The sequence below is a fragment of the Ovis canadensis genome, chromosome 21, assembly GCF_042477335.2.
Source record: "Ovis canadensis isolate MfBH-ARS-UI-01 breed Bighorn chromosome 21, ARS-UI_OviCan_v2, whole genome shotgun sequence".
Lineage (NCBI taxonomy): Eukaryota > Metazoa > Chordata > Mammalia > Artiodactyla > Bovidae > Ovis > Ovis canadensis.
The window spans coordinates 39,977,166-39,996,731 of NC_091265.1; the positions used below are offsets into that span (position 1 = coordinate 39,977,166).

General features: G+C 41.5%; 2 protein-coding genes across 5 annotated transcripts in view; one reads left to right on the top strand and one right to left on the bottom strand.

Moving 5' to 3' along the window:
- Window positions 1–19,566, bottom strand: part of NELL1 (neural EGFL like 1) — a 1,018,153-nt gene that overhangs the window by 892,538 nt on the left and 106,049 nt on the right. The window lies entirely within an intron of this gene.
- LOC138426451 (acidic leucine-rich nuclear phosphoprotein 32 family member B-like) lies at window positions 4,121–5,150 on the top strand. Its single transcript, XM_069565014.1, has 2 exons — window positions 4,121–4,251; window positions 4,368–5,150. The coding sequence occupies exons 1-2, from the start codon at window positions 4,199–4,201 to the stop codon at window positions 5,086–5,088; spliced, it is 774 nt and encodes a 257-aa protein (XP_069421115.1). The 5' UTR covers window positions 4,121–4,198; the 3' UTR covers window positions 5,089–5,150.

The window sequence follows — 19,566 nt, forward strand, 5'->3', positions numbered from 1 at the left end:
GACAGCATATTAAAAAGCAGAGATATTACTTTGCTGACAAAGGTCCACATAGTCAAATCTATGGTTTTTCCAGTAGTCATATACTGATGTGGACCATAAAGAAGGCTGAGTACCAAAGAATTGATACTTTCAAATTGTAGTGCTGGAAAAGACTCTTTAGAGTCCTTTAGACTGCAAAGAGATCACACCAGTAAATCCTAAGGGAAATCAACCCTGAATATTCATTGGAAAGACTGACTGTCTCTTGAACACTTTGGCCACCTGATGTGAAGAACTGACTCATCGGAAAAAAACCCTGATGCTGGGGAAGAGTAAAGGCAGCAGGAGAAAGGGGAAACAGGATGAGATGGTTAGATAATATCACCAACTCAATGGACATGAATTTGAGAACACTCTGTGAGATAGTAAAGGACAGGGAAGCCTGGTGTGCTACAGTCCATGGGGTCTCAAAAAGCCAGATATGACTTAGTGACTGAACACCACCTCCAACAATAAGAGACTGAGGTCATCTGAAGATTGTGTCTCTTGCTTTTCATGAGAAGCTGGAAAGCTGGGACTTCAGGACAAATCACGCAATTTTTTTTGTTTTTTAATTTTTACAGTGTTGTATTGGTTTCTGCCATACAACAACATGAATCAGCCATATCACACATATATCACCTCCCTCTTGAGCACCTCCCTCATCCCACCCTTCTAGGTCATCACACAGCACCAGGCTCAGTATCCTGTGTTATATAGCAACTTCTCACCAACTATCCACACAAATGTGTGCGTGTGTTGATGCTTCTTTCGCCATTCATCCCACTCACTCCCTTCCACATCGTGTCCACGAGTACATTCTCTACGTCTGCATTTCCATTCCTTCCATGCAGTTAGGTTCATCAAGACCATTTTTCTAGGTTCCATATATATGAAAACACACATTTTTAAAAGTTTGCAATAACTTGATTGTTTTTAATCTTTAATAGAAAAAAATACCATGGGGGCCATTACAATGTGAGCCAAACAAAGCTCTTCTGCAAGTCAACACTAGCCTGTACTTTCAACCTTTATCCCATAAGATGAAGTCCATGTGTGTATGTGCTTAGTCGCTCAGTCCATGCTCATCAATAAATCCTTGCTCCTGTGGGAAGCCCACCAAGATCACTGGACCACCTCTCTGCCATCCCTGCCCTGCAGGCTACACTTCAGCCCCAGGACCTCTTCCTGTGCCTCCTGACACAAACATCTTTCATCTCTGTGCCACACCCATCTTAGGGATGAGCCCCTCTGCTTCTCAGGAAAGGCAAGCATTGGTTAGAAGAGCTTCATTACTTCCAGACAGACTGATAACCTTTCAGATGGAGAATTGCTATTTCACTCCTACTAGGCTATCATTCGGAGAAAGCAATGGCAGCCCACTCCAGTACTCCTGCCTGGAAAATCCCATGGATGGAGGAGCCTGGTAGGCTGCAGTCCATGGGGTCGCAAAGAGTCAGACACAACTGAGCAACCTCACTTTCACTTTTCACTTTCATGCCTTGGAGAAGGAAATGGCAGCCCACTCCAGTGTTCTTGCCTGGAGAATCCCAGGGACAGGGGAGCCTGGCAGGCTGCCGTCTATGGCGTCACACAGAGTCGGACATGACTGAAGTGACTTAGCAGTAGCAGACTATCATTGACTTCCTTGGTGGCTCAGACGGTTAAGTGCCTGCCTGCAATATGGGAGACCCGGGTTCCATCCCTGGGTCGGGAAAATCCCCTGGAGAAGGAAGCAACCCACTCTAGTACTCTTGCCTGGAAAATCCCATGGATTTTACAGAGGATCCTGGTAGGCTATAGTCCATGGGACCTCAAAGACATGACTGAGTGACTTCACTTTCACTTTCAGGCTATCACTATTGGCAATGAATTCAATCAATTGGTGAGGAGGTACCTAAAATTTTAAAAAAAAAAAACAAAAACAAAAAAAAAGACTAGGTTCATCTGCTCATTTGCTCTACCAAAAATGTAATTATAGTTTCACATACTGTGAAATTATATTTTGATTTCCAAGAAACAGATCTAATGGATACTTTTTACATATAGCATGTGCTCCATAAATGATTTTTGACCAGAAATGATATGGCCTGTGTAAGCATCTCACTTTGACATTTATTAAGCACTTTTCCTCACAATGCAAAAATGTCACAGCAGCTATTATTATATTAGCTTCACATCTAGAGTCACTCCCTCACTTTGCCCTCTATTTATAACACCCCATACACACCAGCCTCAGTCTAGTCCCTGAGAGCACCAAGCTGGCTTCCACCACAGGACCTTTGTACTGACTCTCCTATACCTTCTTTCCAGTTTTCTCATAGCTGGCCTCTTCTTAGGTTCAGTTCAAATGCCTCATCTTCATAGGCCTGTCTGGCCTCTTCCCCATGGCCTGCCACTCATCTCTCTGTTTGATTATTTTCTTCCGTGACACGTACAATTCCATATGTTTATATATCTACCATCTAATTCACCCCACTAGAAGGCAAGCTCCCTGAAGTCAGACTTTCAGCAAAGCCTCTTCCCTATGCCAGAATCTACCTTCCTGCCGAAGATTAGTATCTGACACAGACTAGTATCTGAGGAATAATGAAAGAATTCCAATTTAACAGATAACTCAGGGAATTATCTGAGGCTCAGGGAAGGGCCTGCCCAGGGTCTCCTGGATATTCACTGAGAGAGCAGAGGTTTGAACCCAAGTCTTCTGACTTGTGCCAGCAATCCTTTCACAGTGCCACCCTCATCACTAGTTTGGCAGTCTGGAATGCCTTTCACCTGGAACTCAGAGGTCAGGGGGTTAAATCTTCCAGTAGTGACAAGGCCCTTTTCTCCACATTGCTCTCTGCACAACCAAATGAGTGACTACCTATTACCCAGGCATTCAAGTGTTTCACAACTACTAATTCTAAACAAAGTCCAAGATGACAGTTTAAATTCTCTAGAACTGAAATGAACAAATAAATTTTATGCATAAATATTAATGAAATTGTGACTTTTTTTTACTAAGAAAGTAAAGGTTAATGGCTATATTTGCCGGTTTCCCATTTCTCAAACACTAAGCAATCCAGAATCTAATAAGCATATTTACAAGCATGAGCAATTTACTCAAAACATTATACTCTCTTGCTGTGACACTTCTTGTCCTCAATTAAGGTCAAAAATTATCTGAGCAGCTTCATTTCTTCCAACAAAGATTTAAATTTTATTTAATTAGTATGTTCCTGAAAAAAAAAAAAACCCTATTTTCTTAACAGGTGAGCCTTCCATTCATTTATTTCTATATGAAAATTACTACTTTCTAATGCTCACCACAGCCTTTAAACTTTCCCTTGAAACTATCTGCACTCTGCTAGAGGTAAAGATAAAATGATGAAAAACCCTGGTCCCATGTGTCTTGTCTCCTCTCATTTAGAAGCATCTCCCAAGAAAAAGAAATGCAAAAACCAAAAATGGCTGTCTGAGGAGGCCTTACAAATAGCTGTGAAAAGAAGAGAAGTGAAAAGCAAAGGAGAAAAGGAAAGATAGTTAAATGCAGAGTTCCAAAGAATAGCAAGGAGAGATAAGAAAGCCTTCCTCAGCAATCAATGCGAAGAAATAGAGGAAAACAACAAAATGGGAAAGATTAGAGATCTCTTCAAGAAAATTAGATACCAAGGGAACATTTCATGCAAGATGGGCTCAGTAAAGGACAGAAATGGTATGGACCTGAGGAAGCAGAAGATATTAAGAAGAGGTGGCAAGAATACGCAGAACTGTACAAAAAAGATCTTCACAACCAAGATAATCATGAAGGTGTGATCACTCACGGTCACCTAGAGCCGGACATCCTGGAATGTGAAGTCAAGTGGGCCTTAAGAAGCATCGCTATGGAGCAGCCACCCGCGCCGCGTCGCGGGTTTAAGCGCAGTGCGGGGCCGCGGCCGGGGGCGGCGGTAGTGAGACCAGAGCTGCGCTCCAGCCCCCTTTTCCCTCCATGGTTTCTCTCCGCTCCCGCCAGTAACTTGGCTCCGGGGGCTCCGCTCGCCTGCCCGCACGCCGCCCGCCACCCAGGACCGCGCCGTCGGCCTGTGCCTGGAGCAGACCCCTTCCGACGGCCCTCGCTGCGCAGGCTGGGACGCCTCTCCCGCCTCCGCCCCCGCCGCGGAAAGTTAAGTTTGAAGAGGGGGGAAGAGAGAGAAACATGGACATGAAGAGGAGGATCCACCTGGAGCTGAGGAACCGGACCCGGGCAGCTGAAAAAGAACTAATTTAGTTGGAAAATAAGGGATGAGGAAGAGTGAATTTGGCCCCCAAAGTTGTCATGTATCTTCAAGCAGAAGACCAAGTAACTGTGCCTTGGATCAAATAGTGGTTCGAGAACCGGTCCTGGACAATTGCAAATCAAATGATGGGAAAATTGAGGGCTTAACAGCTGAATTTGTGAACTTAGAGTTCCTCAGTTTAATAAATGTAGGCTTGATTTCCGTTTCAAATCTTCCCAAACTACCTAAATTGAAAAAGCTTGAGCTCAGTGACAATAGAATCTGTGGAGGTCTGGATATGTTAGCAGAAAAACTTCCAAATCTTACACATCTAAACTTAAGTGGAAATAAACTGAAAGATATCAGCACCCTGGAACCTTTGAAAAAGTTGGAATGTCTAAAGAGCCTGGATCTGTTTAACTGTGAGGTTACTAACCTGAATGACTACCGAGAGAGTGTCTTCAAGCTCCTGCCCCAGCTGACCTATCTGGATGGCTATGACCGAGAGGGTCGTGAAGCCCCAGATTCAGATGCCGACGTGGATGGTGGGGATGAAGAAGAGGATGAAGAAGAAGGAGAAGATGAGGATCAGGAGGAGGATGAAGATGGTGAGGAAGAAGAGTTTGATGATGAAGAGGATGATGATGAAGACGAGGATGTAGAAGGGGAGGAGGATGAAGATGAAGTCAGTGGGGAGGAAGAAGAATTTGGACAAGATGGAGAAGTTGATGAAGATGATGAAGATGAGGATGAAGATGAAGAAGAGGAAGAAAGCGGGAAACATGAAAAGAGGAAGAGAGAAACAGATGATGAAGGAGAAGGTGATTAATAAGACCCCAATAACCTGCAAAAAAAGAACTGTTCGGTATTGGTTGGACTGCTGACATGGATTTGGTAGCTTTTTTTTTTTTTAAGAAAAATAAAAGGGTAGCTGTGATACAAACCCCAGGACACCCACCCACCCAAAGAGCCAAAGAATAGTTCCTGCGACATTCCACCTTCCTCCATTTAGTCCCTCTTGGAAATCCACCACCAAGCTTGGGGACTTCACCCCAACAAAATTGTAAGCGTTGTTAGGTTTTTGTGTAAGACTTGCTGAAGCGTGGATAGCTGTGATTGATGAGTCAACTGTCCATGGCTACCAGTTACACCAAGATTGTAACAGCATTTTTACTTTCTGTACCACAAAGATTTGTAAATAAAATCTTAACATTTTGGGTCAAAAAAAAAAAAAGCATCACTATGAACAAAGCTCGTCAAGGCAATGGAATTCCAGTTCAGCTATTTCAAATCCTGAAAGATGATGCTGTGGAAGTGCTGCACTCAATATGCCAGCAAGTTTGGAAAACTCAGCAGTGGTCACAGGACTGGAAAAGGTCGGTTTTCATTCCCATCACAAAGAAAGGCAATGCCCAAGAATGTTCAAGCTACCACACAATTGCACTCATCTCACACACTAGTAAAGTAATGCTCAAAATTCTCCAAGCCAGGTTTCGGCAATACGTGAACCGTGGACTTCCAGATGTACAAGCTGGGTTTAGAAAAGGCAGAGGAACCAGAGATCAAATTGCCAGCATCCGCTGGATCATGGAAAAAGCAAGAGAGTTCCAGAAAAACATCTATTTCTGCTTTATTGACTATGCCAAAGCCTTTGACTGTGTGGATCACAATAAACTCTGGGAAATTCTGAAAGAGATGGGAATACCAGACCATCTGACCTGCCTCTTGAGAAACCTGTATGCAGGTCAGGAAGCCACAGTTAGAACTGGACATGGAACAACAGACTGTTTCTGAATAGGAAAAGGAGTACATCAAGGCTATATATTTTCACCCTGCTTATTTAACTTATATGCAGAGTACATCATGAAAAACGCTGGGCTGGATGAAGCACAAGCTGGACACAAGATTGCTGGGAGAAATATCAGTAATCTCAGATATGCAGATGACACCACCCTTATGGCAGAAAGCGAAGAACTAAAGAGCCTCTTGATAAAAGTAAAAGAGGAGAGTGAAAAGGCTGGCTTAAAGCTCATCATTGAGAAAATTAAGATCATGGCATCTGGTCCCATCACTTCATGGTAAACAGATGGGGCAACAATAGAAACAATGAGAGACTTTATTTTTCTTGGGCTCCAAAATCACTGCAGATGGTGATTTGTAGCCATGAAATTAAAAGACGCTTACTCCTTGAAAGGGAAGTTATGACCAACCTAGACAGCATATTAAAAATTAGAGCCATTACTTTGCCAACAAAGATCCATCTAGTCAAGGCTATGGTTTTTTCAGTAGTCATGTATGGATCTGAGAGTTGGACAATAAAGAAAACAGAGCACCAAAGAATTTGAGCTGTGGTGTTGGAGAAGACTCTTGAGAGTCCCTTGGACTGCAAGGAAATCCAACCAGTGCATCCAAAAGAAGATCAGTCCTGGGTGTCCATTGGAAGGACTGATGTTGAAGCTGAAACTCCAATACTTTGGCCACCTGATCCAAAGATCTGACTCATTTGAAAAGACCCTGATGCTGGGAAAGACTGAGGGCAGGAGGAGAAGGGGATGACAGAGGATGAGATGGTTGGATGGCATCACTGACTCAATGGACATGAATTTGTGTAGGCTCCAGGCGTTGGTGATGGACAGGGAGGTCTGGAGTGCTGCAGTCCATGGGGTCGCAACCACAGATGGCTGAGCGACTGCACTGAACTAGATAGTGCGTACGTAAGTTCTGTCTGCTCTTTCCTTCTTCAAGAAGAAGCTTCCTTCCAGAAGGAGGTGATCCCGTTTCCCAGAGAATATCTCCCATCTATTCTTACCCTTTTCAGCTTTTCTCTATTTTGGTTAATTTAACTAAAAATTTGAGCAAATTAAACTCAAGGAACTATACACTATGTGACATGCAAACACAAGGATAAAAAAGTCATACCACCTCCTCCTGTCTGCTCAGAGCACAGAACCTCCCAGTAGCCCAAGTCAGAACCTGGGGCATCACCCTTGACCCCTCCCTCTCTGTCTCCCACAATATCCAACACAACTACAGCCAGTTCACACCACCTCCTAACTGTCTCTTAAATGAATCCATTTCTCTCCATCTGCACCACCATTATTGGACACAGCCCAGGTCTCCATCCTCTTGAATCCTGATTCTGGAAAGCTTCAGCAACCTTCTAACTGGCCTTTCATCTCCAATTTTGCCTCTTCCATGCAGTTCTCCACTAAGCAGCAGATGTGATTTTTCTAAAATACAAATCTAATCATGGCACACCTGTACTTAGATCCCTTTCATGACTCCTCATTGCTCTTAGAGCAAAGGCTAAGCCCGATGAATAGCTTAGAAGGCCATTCACAGTCCAGCCTCTTGCTTAACTCTCTGGTTCACTTCTGGCCACATCTCACCCCTACGTCCCTACCTATGCTCTGCCCACTCTCCAACAACATGGCATTTTTCTTTAATGAATTTAACCCACCACGATCGCTCTCATCTCTCACCCACTCACTCACGCTTCATTCAGAACTCTGTTCTGTGTTCATCATCGTCTGGCTGATTTCTACTTATTATACTTTGCCTCTTAAGCATAACCCTCATTGAGAAGGCTTTCCAATCTCTTTTGGGAAAATCAAGGTATTCTGCTCTGTGCTCCCTACATTCCTAGCAGGGCACTAACCACACTTTGTGGTGTTTCACTGATTATCTCTATCCCTGCATGCCTCACAGTTGTAGCCCAGTATCTACCACCACACAAGATATGTGATAGATTTTCATTAATATTTCCTGAATGTTATTGATGAAGGGGTTTACAGTCTAATAAGAACACAGTTCTAAATCTACAACCTCCCCAAATTTATTTGCAAAGTGACAACCTACTTGTATACTTTGAAAACAGCATAGAGAGATCTGCATTTGGTCAAGATTCCAATTTGAACTTGATTCTTTCCTTCCCAACTGTAAGCAATTTAACAACTGAAGTCACCTACTTTTTTTTTTTAATATAAGCTTTATGCTGTTTATCCTTGAAGAATTAAACTTGAGTTTATATAAGAGCTTTAATTTCTAAAAATGTACTGCTAATCATCCATGAAAAAGCTTTTCTCTTGGGTTATGTTCAAAACAGGTAATACTCTTCTAGAATTCCTTTCACTTCCTAGCCCTCCATTCTGACAGGCTTCAATAAATTGTCTGAAACCGCAAAATAATTTACATATTAGCATAAATCATCCATAATTAGGAAGGCAAATCTGCAGCTTAGAAACTACCAAATGCATTCCATTAGGACAACCACTCTTTCTAGATTATACATAACAATGTCTTAATGTGAAAACCTAAACACTATTTCAAATGATGAGGAATTGCCAGTATCTACCTTTTTCACTTCTGAAGAATTTGGGAAGGTATGAGGAAGTATCTACCCAAAAAAAAACCCTGAGGAGAGAAAGGGTAATGATATTTGTTGAGTGCCTAGAAAAATGAGACATGAGGAAACATTCACCTAAACACTCCTGCTGAATCCTCCCAATAACGATGACATTAGGCTTCCTAGATGATGCTAGTGGTAAAGAATCTAGCCGCCAATGCAAGAGACTCAGGGTCTATTCCGGAGCCAGGAAGACCCCCCTCCTAACGTAAGAAACGGCCACCCACTCAGCATTCTTACCTGGGAAATCCCATGAACAAAGAAGCCTAGTGGGCTATAGTCCGTGAGGTTGCAAAGAATCGGACACAACTGAGTGTGCACACACACACACACATACACAACATCATTATCTTCACTTTCCATAAAAGAACACCAAGGTTGAGGTAAATTAAAAGCAACTGCGAAAGCTCACACATCTGATAGCTGATAGACTTGGGAACTGAACCCACATCAATCCGGCATCAAAGTAGAAAGCTCTTTCCGCCACAAGAGCTACACCAACTTAAGAGTTACTTTTGAAATACAAAATTTTTTAAAAGGAGATGCCTTCTTAGCAAGTCAAAAATGTCCTCTTCATTTCACAACAGTGTTCCACAGTAAGCTTTTTTCTTAGACCCCCAACTTTCAGACTCCTGGCTAATTATGTTTAGATTAAATTTTATCTATAATTTAGGAGTAAAATTGAAAACCCAGAAGATTTACCATTATATCTTATAGAGTTGCATATACTGGCAGAACGTTCAATTAGATTTAATCCACGTTAATTAAGCTTTCCATTTTAACAAAGCTCTTTATTAACATACTTTAATCAGGAAAAATAAACATTAAATCTGCATTGCTATTAAGATAGCTCAGCAAGACATTCGTCTTTGTCACTCTACCAATGTGCTCAACTGGTACTATTAAAAAAATTCATCAAATTAGAAATACAGGCAAGAATAACAGAGTGCCCATTCCACTACATAAAAGAGTCTATTTCGATTATTACCTCCAGGTATGTTTGCAATTGTCTTTATATTTAAGCTTTCCGATTCATTTTATCTACTCACTCAAGACATTCAGGGGAACTCAACTGACTCAGTTTCCAAGGGAGTTTCTAGATACCATTGTGCCAAGTAGTTCATTCCTGGTTTAAGGAATCATCTCCCAAATGATCCACTTCCGGCTGCTGGAATCCCGCCAGGTGAGAGAGATGCCTGCCTTTAGCTAGAAGGAACCTCAGCCACTGAAAGAACTCTTCCGCCATTGATTCAATAACGGCCTTGAGTGAGAAGAGGTGGAAGCCTGGCAGACACTGGAAGCAGTGATTTCCAAAACAGTAAATGCAGCTTTGCTGGATGACAGAAAAGGCACTGGATGATGGCTTGCCGTGGTGCACATGGGGGAGAGTGTTCAGATTCAAAATGTGGTTCCCCATGGTGCTTCACCAGCAAAGGTGACTTTTCACTGGAAACTGAACACTACCAGGAGGTTTGGGTGATTGATACTGTTTTCTTAAACCAGTGAACTAAAATGGCTGTTTGCTCATCTGGCCACTTCCCAGCATCCACCTTCCCCCCAGCATCAAATTTCCACCTTATCACCACCATCATGGCTTTTTGTTTTTTAAAGTACAGCCAACAAATACTTCTTTTTTTCCCCAAAACTTTAGACTTTTCACTTTGTATTGGGGTATAGCCGATTAACAATGTTTTGGTAGTTTCAAGTGAACAGTGAAGGGACTCAGCCATACATATATATGTATCTATTCTCCCCCAAAACTCCCTCCCATCCAGACTGGCATATAGCATTGAGTAGAGTTCCATGTGCTGTACAATAGGCCCTTGCTTGTTATCCACTTTAAACACAGCAGGGTGGCACACACTTCCAGTCCTGTCCAGAAATCCCAAGGAGCTACTCGTTTCCGTCTCCAGGTACCCCCACCTTTGCCCTCTCCACCGTCCTGTGCAACCTCCCACATATAGTACATCTGGGGCAGCATCTATTCCAGGGGCAATACATTCCATGCGAAGCTTGGGAATCAGACATGTCATTTCTGAGCAGCCCTAAGCAGAGCCAAAGAAAAGGAATCATCTGTCTGCTTAGTATTAACAGTTGCTAATTACATACCGTGTGCCTCTGAGTACCACCTGGCAAAAACCCCTGTGAGATGCAGTCTCTCACCTGTGCTATTATCATTATTTGGGCACAGACCACATTCCGAACAATCAAGACAGAGACCACCTAGTTACTCCAGTAACCAGGCTTCCTCATCCTTGGCACACAGTTAGAACCAATTTCCCAGCAATGGTCAGTAAAGTGTGGTACAGGCAATGCATGACACTTCCAGGATTAGCCCTTAAAGCTATCCAGGGAGATTATGACAAAAGTCTAATCATAGTAGAGGCTGTTAATCTGTCTCTCTCAGAATGTCATAGTTCAAGGTCATAAAATAAAACAGTTGAATAACGCAACTAAGATGCTACACAAAGGTTTATCTGTGTACACACAAACTGCACATCCTTTTAAGATGTTTCCCCTCAGAAAATAAAAGTAGTGAGTACGTACAGATACCAGAAAAGGTTTTCACTCTCATTATCTTACAGCACATATTATACATCTTTAATTAACCATAAAAACCAGAAGTCATCCATTAAGTACTTCATTTAATCACTTCAAAATTTTTAAATATTCCTCTAACTTAGATCAAAAAGAGTGAGTTAAACTGAAATTTAAAAACTATAGAAAAAACTGAAAGTGAAAACAGTATATAGCAGTATCCATGGCTGTGTTCAAACTGATACTCATAGGAAAATATAAAGTCTTCAGTGATTTTACCAGTAAACAGAAACTACTGAAAGCAAATGAACTAAACATCAAAGGAGCCAGTAAAAATACCAAAGTGATTGAAAAAGAGGCAAGAAGAAAAAAATCAATGAATTTAAAGTGAAAAAAATAGCAGACCTCAATTAAACTTAAGAACCGTTTCATTAAAAAGGTCAATAAATTACACAATCCATGATAAGCTTCACCAAGAAGGAAATATACATATTTCCTATTACAAGTTAATGAAGAAATAACCACAAATATAAAATTTTTCTTAAGTAAAGGAATATAATGTCCAACTATTTGCCCAAAAGAGGGAAATCTCAATAAAATACATGATTTCAACAAAATGTAAATTGGTCCACAGAAGAGTCTAAAATTAATTAAATAGAACAATACCATAAAAGAGATGAGAAATGAACACTTTCAGTAATAAAAGATTTCTCAGCCTCCCCAAACACAAATTATCAGCCCACATTATTTTCAGGCAAATTCTATCCGAAACATTTATAAAAGAGGTATTGCCTCTATATTTAAACCAGTCTAGAGCATAAAATTCAAAAAGCTTTGAATTAAATCATGTAGTCAGAAAAACCTACTCTATCTCACTTATGAGGTAAAAAGTATTTAATGAGTTTAAAGTGTTTAGAACAATGTCTAGCATTTATCAGCACTTAAATCATTACCATTTTATTATTATTATTAATATTGATGCAAAAATCTTAAACATTCAGTTCAGTTCAGTCGCTCAGTCATGTCCGACTCTTTGCAACCCCATGAATCGCAGCACGCCAGGCCTCCCTGTCCATCACCATCTCCCGGAGTTCACTCAGACTCACGTCCAACGAGCCCGTGATGCCATCCAGCTATCTCATCCTCTGTTGTCCCCTTCTCCTCCTTCCCCCAATCTCTCCCAGCATCAGAGTCTTTTCCAATGAGTCAACTCTTCTCATGAGGTGGCCAAAGTACAGGAGCTTCTGCTTTAGCATCATTCCTTCCAAAGAAATCCCAGGGCTGATCTCCTTCAGAATGGACTGGTTGGATCTCCCTGCAGTCCAAGGGACCCTCAAGAGTCTTCTCCAACATTAGTAAATATAAATTTAAGGATTTCATAAATAATTCAACTTTATGGACTCAATGTAATTAATGTTAATAAATGAAAGAAAAAAATAATTATTTCAAAAGGTACCCAGAGAAGGTGTTTAATAAAATGTTACAGCTGTTCATAATTTTTGGCCTTTTAAATCAGATGATGATTTTATGTGTGTGTATATATACAAAACACACACACATATATATACTATATATACACATATATATAAGCGAGATTGATTTAATAACATGTAACAGCCGTTCATGATCATTTGACCTTCTGGTAAATCAGGAACAGAACTAAGTTTCCTTTACATGGTAACGTATATGTGTGTATATATGTATATATACATATACACATGTAAGATAGATTAGAAACTATCATAGAAACTATCAGACATTATATTAAACAGATAAGGAAAACATTAAGATAGTATTGTCTGCTGCTTCTATCTGACTTTAATGAGGACCTTTAATCTCAAGAGTCTAGCCAGTATCATAAGACAAGAAAAAGGGATAGCTACTGTAAATACTGGAATGAGAGAGACAAAACTCATTATTATCAAGTTACAAAACAGTATATTTAAAATCAAGGGGGATCATCTGAAAAAACAAAATAATTTAAATGCCTAGTGCCTGTGGACTAAGTCACTTCAGTCATGTCCAACTCTTTGCAGCCCTGTAGACTATAATCCGCCAGGCTCCTCTGCCCATAGGGATTCTCCAGGCAAGAATACTGGAGTGGGTTGCCATGCCCTCCTCCAGGGGATCTTCCCAACCCAGGGATCAAACCCGGGTCTCCTGCATTGCAGGCAGATTCTTTGCCATCTGAGTAAGCCACCAGGGAAGCAAACGCCTAGTACATGATACATAATCAACAAATGTTAGCTTAAAAAAAAAAAAAAAACTATTCCACATAACTCACATAGCCTAAAAGTCTAATACAAAAATCAGACCAAAGGCATCAAAAGAAAACTACAAATCATTCTTTCTCATGAATAGAGATACAAAAATTAATATACTATCAAATCAAATCCAGGAACATATGAAAAGAACTATATCCCACATGACTAAGTGGGATTTATCCCAGGTATGCAATCTTGGTATAATATCCAAAATCAACTAGTATAATATCCCACATCAATAGAATAGGATAAAACTACATGATCATCTTGATAGATACAGAAAAGCACTTGAAAAAAGTTAATACTCTTTCATGATAGAAAACACTCAAACTAGAAATGGAAGAGAACTTCCTCAACCTGGTAAAAGCATGTTAGGAACAGAAGGAAATTTCTTCAACCTGGTTGAGAGCATCTGAGAAAATCTACAACTAACATCACACTTCATAGTGAAAAATTGAAGCTTTCCTCCTTAAGATCAGAAACAAGACTATCTGTCCCTATCACTTCTAGTCAACATTGTACTGGAAGTTCCACTCAGAGCAATTAGTCAAGAAAATAAAAGACATTCAGGTAAGACAGAAATAAAACTATTTGTAGATGATTTGATCTTTTAACTAAAAATTTAAGAAATTCTTTAAAAAATTATTAGAATAAAATAAATCAGCAAAGCTGCAGGACACAAGATTAATATGCAAAGATCACTTTGGATTTCTATAAAGCAGCAATAAGCAGACATGAAATTAGTACTGACATTTACAATGGCATCAAAAAGAATATTTAATATACATTTTTTAAAAACCATTAACAAAAGTCATGCAAAATTTATACTCTGAAACTACAAAACACTGTTGGAAAAAAATAAACACCATCTAAATAAATGGAAAGACATTTTATGTCTATCAATCAGTTGACTTAATATTGTTCAGATGGCAATACCCCCCACTCTGATCTATAGATTCAGTGCAATCCCTTTCAAAGTCCAGCTGATACTTTTGCAGAAATTGAAAAGCTGGTCGTAATACTCATATGAAAATTCAAGAGAACTGAACTAGCCAAAACAATCTTGAAAAGGAAGAAACAAAGTTGCAGGACTCACACTTATCAATTTCAAAACTTAACACAAAGCCAAATAATCAGAACAGTCCTGGCATAAGAACAAGCATATATATCAATGGAATAGAATTTGAGAGTCCAGAAATAAACCGTCCTATTTATGTGCAATTGATCTTCAACAAGCTTACCAAGAAAATTCATTGGCCTTCAACTAACGGTGCAGGGACAACTAGCTTTCTGCATACAAAACATCAAGTTGGACCACTACCTCACACCACAGAGAAAACGGACTCAAAATCTATCAAAGATTGAAATATAACTATTAAGCCTATAAAACTCTTTAAAGAAATTATATGCAGTAGATCTTCAGACTCAGGATTAGGCAATGGTTTCTTCAAAAAGAAGTACAAGCAACAAAAGAAAAACTGAACATCAAATTTAATAACTTTTTAGCCTCCAAGTATATTATGAAGAAAATGATATAATCTGCAGAATGGGGGGGGGGGGAATCTATAAATCATACGTAATAAGGGACTTGTACCTATAAAACAACTAATACAAAATCATAAAGACAAACAACCCAATTAGAAATGGACAAATGATCTGAATAGACAGTTTTCCAAAGAGGATATATATAGCAGCCAATAAGTGCCTGAAAAGATACTCAACATTATCTGCCGTCAGGAAAATCTAAATGTATAGCAAAGGGACCAATACTCAACAATTCTCAGTGGTTACCTAAATGGGAAGGAAATCCAGAAAAGAGGGGATACATGTATATGTACAGCTGATTCACTTTGTATACACCAGAAACATAACACTGTAAAGTAACTGTACTCCAGTTAATAAAAAGTCACAGTGCAAGCAAATCACTTCACATCTACTAGGATAACTATATCAAAAAGAAAGATAATAATGAGCATTAACAAGAATGTGGAGAAATTGGAACTCTCATACACTGCTGGTAGAAATCTAAAATGGTGCAGGTACTTCGAAAGACAGTCTGACAATTCCACAAAGGAGTTAAACATAGTGACTACTTGATTCAGCAAGTCTACTCCTAGTTAATACCAAGAGAATAAAAATATGTGTCCATGCAAAAATTTGTACAGGAAAGCTCATTGCAGCATTATTCATAATAGCCAAAAAGAGGAAACAACTCCAATCCCCCATCAATTGATGAATGGATAAATAAAAGGTGTATCCAAACAACAAATATCATTCTGCAATAAAATGAACTACTGGCCCACACTACCAACATGAAAGAACTTTGAAAACATTCTAATCAAAGAAGCCAGCTACAAAGGACCACATATTGTAAGATGCCATTTATATAAAATGTCCAGATAGGCAAATCCATAGAGACAGAAGGCTATTGCCAAAGGCTGGGGAAATGAGGAGGAGACGGTGGAGTGACAGCTGAGAGGTGTGAGATTTCTATGGGAGGTAATGAAAACCAGATCTTTATTACCTAAAGCCAAGTGCATTACAGATTCAGAGTTAATCCTTTATAGTAATACTTCCCCTTGATAAGACTAAACAAACATGAGGAAAGCACCATAGAATTAAGAAGTGGAGGGGAATGTTTTATATTTCCTCATTTATTTTGTTTAAGTCAAGACCTGAGGTTTTCCTATTACAGTGAAAAATGGTCATATGATTTCCATTCAATGATCCTCAGGTTCTATTAGAAACCTGCCAGGAAAGTAAGAAAAGGTAGCCTCAGATGACTCTACATGACAACACCAAAAGGGTTTTCAAAACCTTTCTTAAAATAAGATGTGGATTTTTTTAGATTCCAAAGAGAAACCCATAAAATAGTGTTTCAACACTTAGGATTGGACAAAGAAAGGAAATATATTTTTTAAGAGTTGTGCACTTAACACACACTCTCTTTTTTCATGCTTACCACCACCCTGCAAAGTAGATGATTATCCCCATTTACAGACAAAGAAATTGAGGTTCCAAGAGATTCCATGGCAAGTATGCCGAAGCTAAAAGTCAAACTCCAGGCTCCACGACATCTGACTCTGGAGCTCTCCTGTATCGGCTGCCATTCCACTCACTTCTCACCTGCTTTGGGAAGCTCTCTGCTTCCACTGAGAAGCATTTGAAGACACCGTACATTCTATTTCTGGACATTTGCATGGCCCTCAAGCAGAGGAGGCCCTCACACCCAACCCCTAAGCCAGTGAGGCAAGGACATGAGCTTCCTGTATCTGTGAAGCTGAGACTGGCTTGACATCTCCACCCTTGGGCAACAAGAAACCTGCGCTTTCTCCCAACCTACAGAACACAGGAACTCTAGCCTGTACCTGCTCACCGACAGGTACGCCAGCTTGCTTTCTCCAGGCTGACCCAGAAACAGCCAGCTCACTGTACTGCCGCAGCATCCTCACTGAAAGCTCAGGGTCCACCACATCCCTCTGAGGCTAAGGACCAACTTAACCACTGAAAAGAGTCAGAACGGTTGACCCTGACCTCTGATGGAAATGTGCATGAAAAGACCCTCGGCTCCAGCCAAACTGGTCTACTCTCTGCTCTTTTCTCTTCACACACACACACACAAAGAATTCTGTTTCCTTAACTTCTCCCCTGTGAGACTGCCCACACTGTTCTCCCTACTTCGCTACCCTTCCCTTTCCCTTGCCTGCAAAACTCAACCTGTTTCAGGAGTCTCCCCTCTAGGTCGTCTTCCTTAACCGTCATCTTAATATACCGAATTCACTGAACCTAACACCGTTCCATCATTTTTGGCCTCAGTGGGCCTATCTAGGTTGACATACCAAAAAGTAGTACAAGGAAGGTTTACTGAACTCTGGTTTCCCAGTATAGACTCTGACATGAGAACGTAAGAGCAAGTGACCTATTGAAGTGCTTCCAGGAGAGGGACGGGGTAAAACAGGAAGTCGCAGCCTCAGCCTGTCTTCTGGTCGCTGTGGGGAATGAATGAAGCCTCAGAGCCTGACTGGTCTCCAGGCATCCAAGGCCAAGGGACTAGGCTTCCATACTCCACGCTCATAAGTCAATCATTGACTTCAGGCTGCCTGGGGAAGAAGTAAACTCCCAGACACTTCCACTCTGAGTCCAGTAGGATGAAGAGATTACAGAAGCTGATGTCCAGTGCTCTGAGGCAAGTTGTTAGGTGCTAACCTTTGGAAACAGAGTCCATCGAAGCCAGGTGGAGGGCACACCGAACCTACACAAGAGATCTGAGGGGGTCGGGGAGGGTGGCACCGTGTCTGCTGTGAGGTCAAGGTAGAGCCGGCTTCGTGGGCAGGTGACCAGTATATCTGCACAGGATTCTGCCCTCAGAAGGGCCCCACGCTTCTGGTTTAATAGTCTGCAGTCACCATCTTGAAATTCTTAGTAATTTTACCTTTGACTGCATTTCCTAAGTGAGGTCTGGGGGGGACAGTGGAGCACACACTGGGCAGGCTCTGTTCGTGTGCAGCCCTGCCCCCCACCACCGGCCACCTCCCTGGGACCAGTTCTCAGCTTGGCTGCCCCCTGGTGCCCAGGGCCCACCTGCCCTTCCTGCACCCCCTGCCCAGTAACTCTTGCCACCTTCTGCCTGGGCAGTGACTGTTACATGGGCTTGGGGATGCCAGTGTTCCCCCACCACTATCCACTAGGGGAGGAGAGGGCACAGAATCAGTTTGGGGGAGCCACATGATTTTGAAATTAGCTACACACTGCCTTTTAACTCCAATGGAATACTTTTCTGTTGATAGCTCTTTATCATTCCTTAGTTTTTTGTGTGGTCATGCCCTGCTTCCCACACGAAACTCTTAGACACTGTTTCTTTCATTTCCCCACAAAAAGTTGCACAGCACCTAGAACAGAGTAGGTGCTTCGTAAGTATTTTCAGAGGATTAATATAAAGCTGGTATTACATTAAAACTGGCAGGAGGTTCCAATCCAAGATGGTGACTTAAGATCCTGAACACACCTCCCCCAGTGGACACACTGAGTCTCCTGCTACCAATGGAACAATTACGTCTGGAGAAAACCTGAAGACTGGCTAGGGATGTGGGCAAATGAGAATAAAAAAACTATACTGAAGCAGATAGGAGAGGGTATGGGACATAATCTCACCATAAACCCCACCCTCATTCAGAGACCCACAGTCAGGAGGAATTCAAAACCTAGAACTTCTGTTTAAGCGGCAAAGAGTTTGAACTCCACAACAGGGACCCCAGTTCTTAAGACCTACATCTAAGAGACAAGCTGCCCACAATGCCTAGCTTTGAAAACCAAAGGGATTCCCGTTCCCAGGACCCTCAAGGCTATAATGATATAAGAAAGAGCTCACCCACCCACCTGGCGGGGGCGGGGCGGGGGGCAGGTCAGAAGCAGCTCATTTGCTTACAGTAAAGCATTGGCTTGAGGGGAAAGCATCTAATCTAACAGACATATTCAGGGCCCTGCCGTGAGACTCTCCAGAAGGAAGACAGGCAGCCACCCCATCTTGGAGGTCTGCGTCTGTGAACTCCAGGCGGGTCAGTATAAAGAGAACTTTTGCACTATCCAGTGCCCTGGGTTTGTTTGTTGGCTTGTTTTTTACAGCCGTCACCCAAGGGACACCTTTCATTGCCCAACCGTGGAGCCAGGCTCCTGGATCCCATGGAACTGTCGCAGTCGAAGAGACAGTCCTTGGCAGGTTACCACTTCCAGGGTGCTGCATATACAGCACACTGAAACACACCCCCAGTCTTTTTGAGAAAGAGGCCTACTTGCCTGTCCAGGGGCTCTGGTCTGGGGAGCAAGCTCCTGGTTTGGCACACTTATGGGGGCCAAGAGAGGGGGCTCTCAGGGAACAGAGGCTTGTGGACACACTCTCTCCCCTCTCCTCCTGCTTTGCTCCAGCTTACCAGTATATCCCAGAGAGGCCCTTATACCTTGTCTTAGATTACCTAATTACTTCGAATTCCCTAACAGAGGGACTTTTCAAAATGAAAGCCCTTATACGGCTTCCCATTATCTATGGGGTCTTCAGTCCAAGTTTTGTGACTTGGCATCAAAGCTTTGAAAGGATCCGACTTTC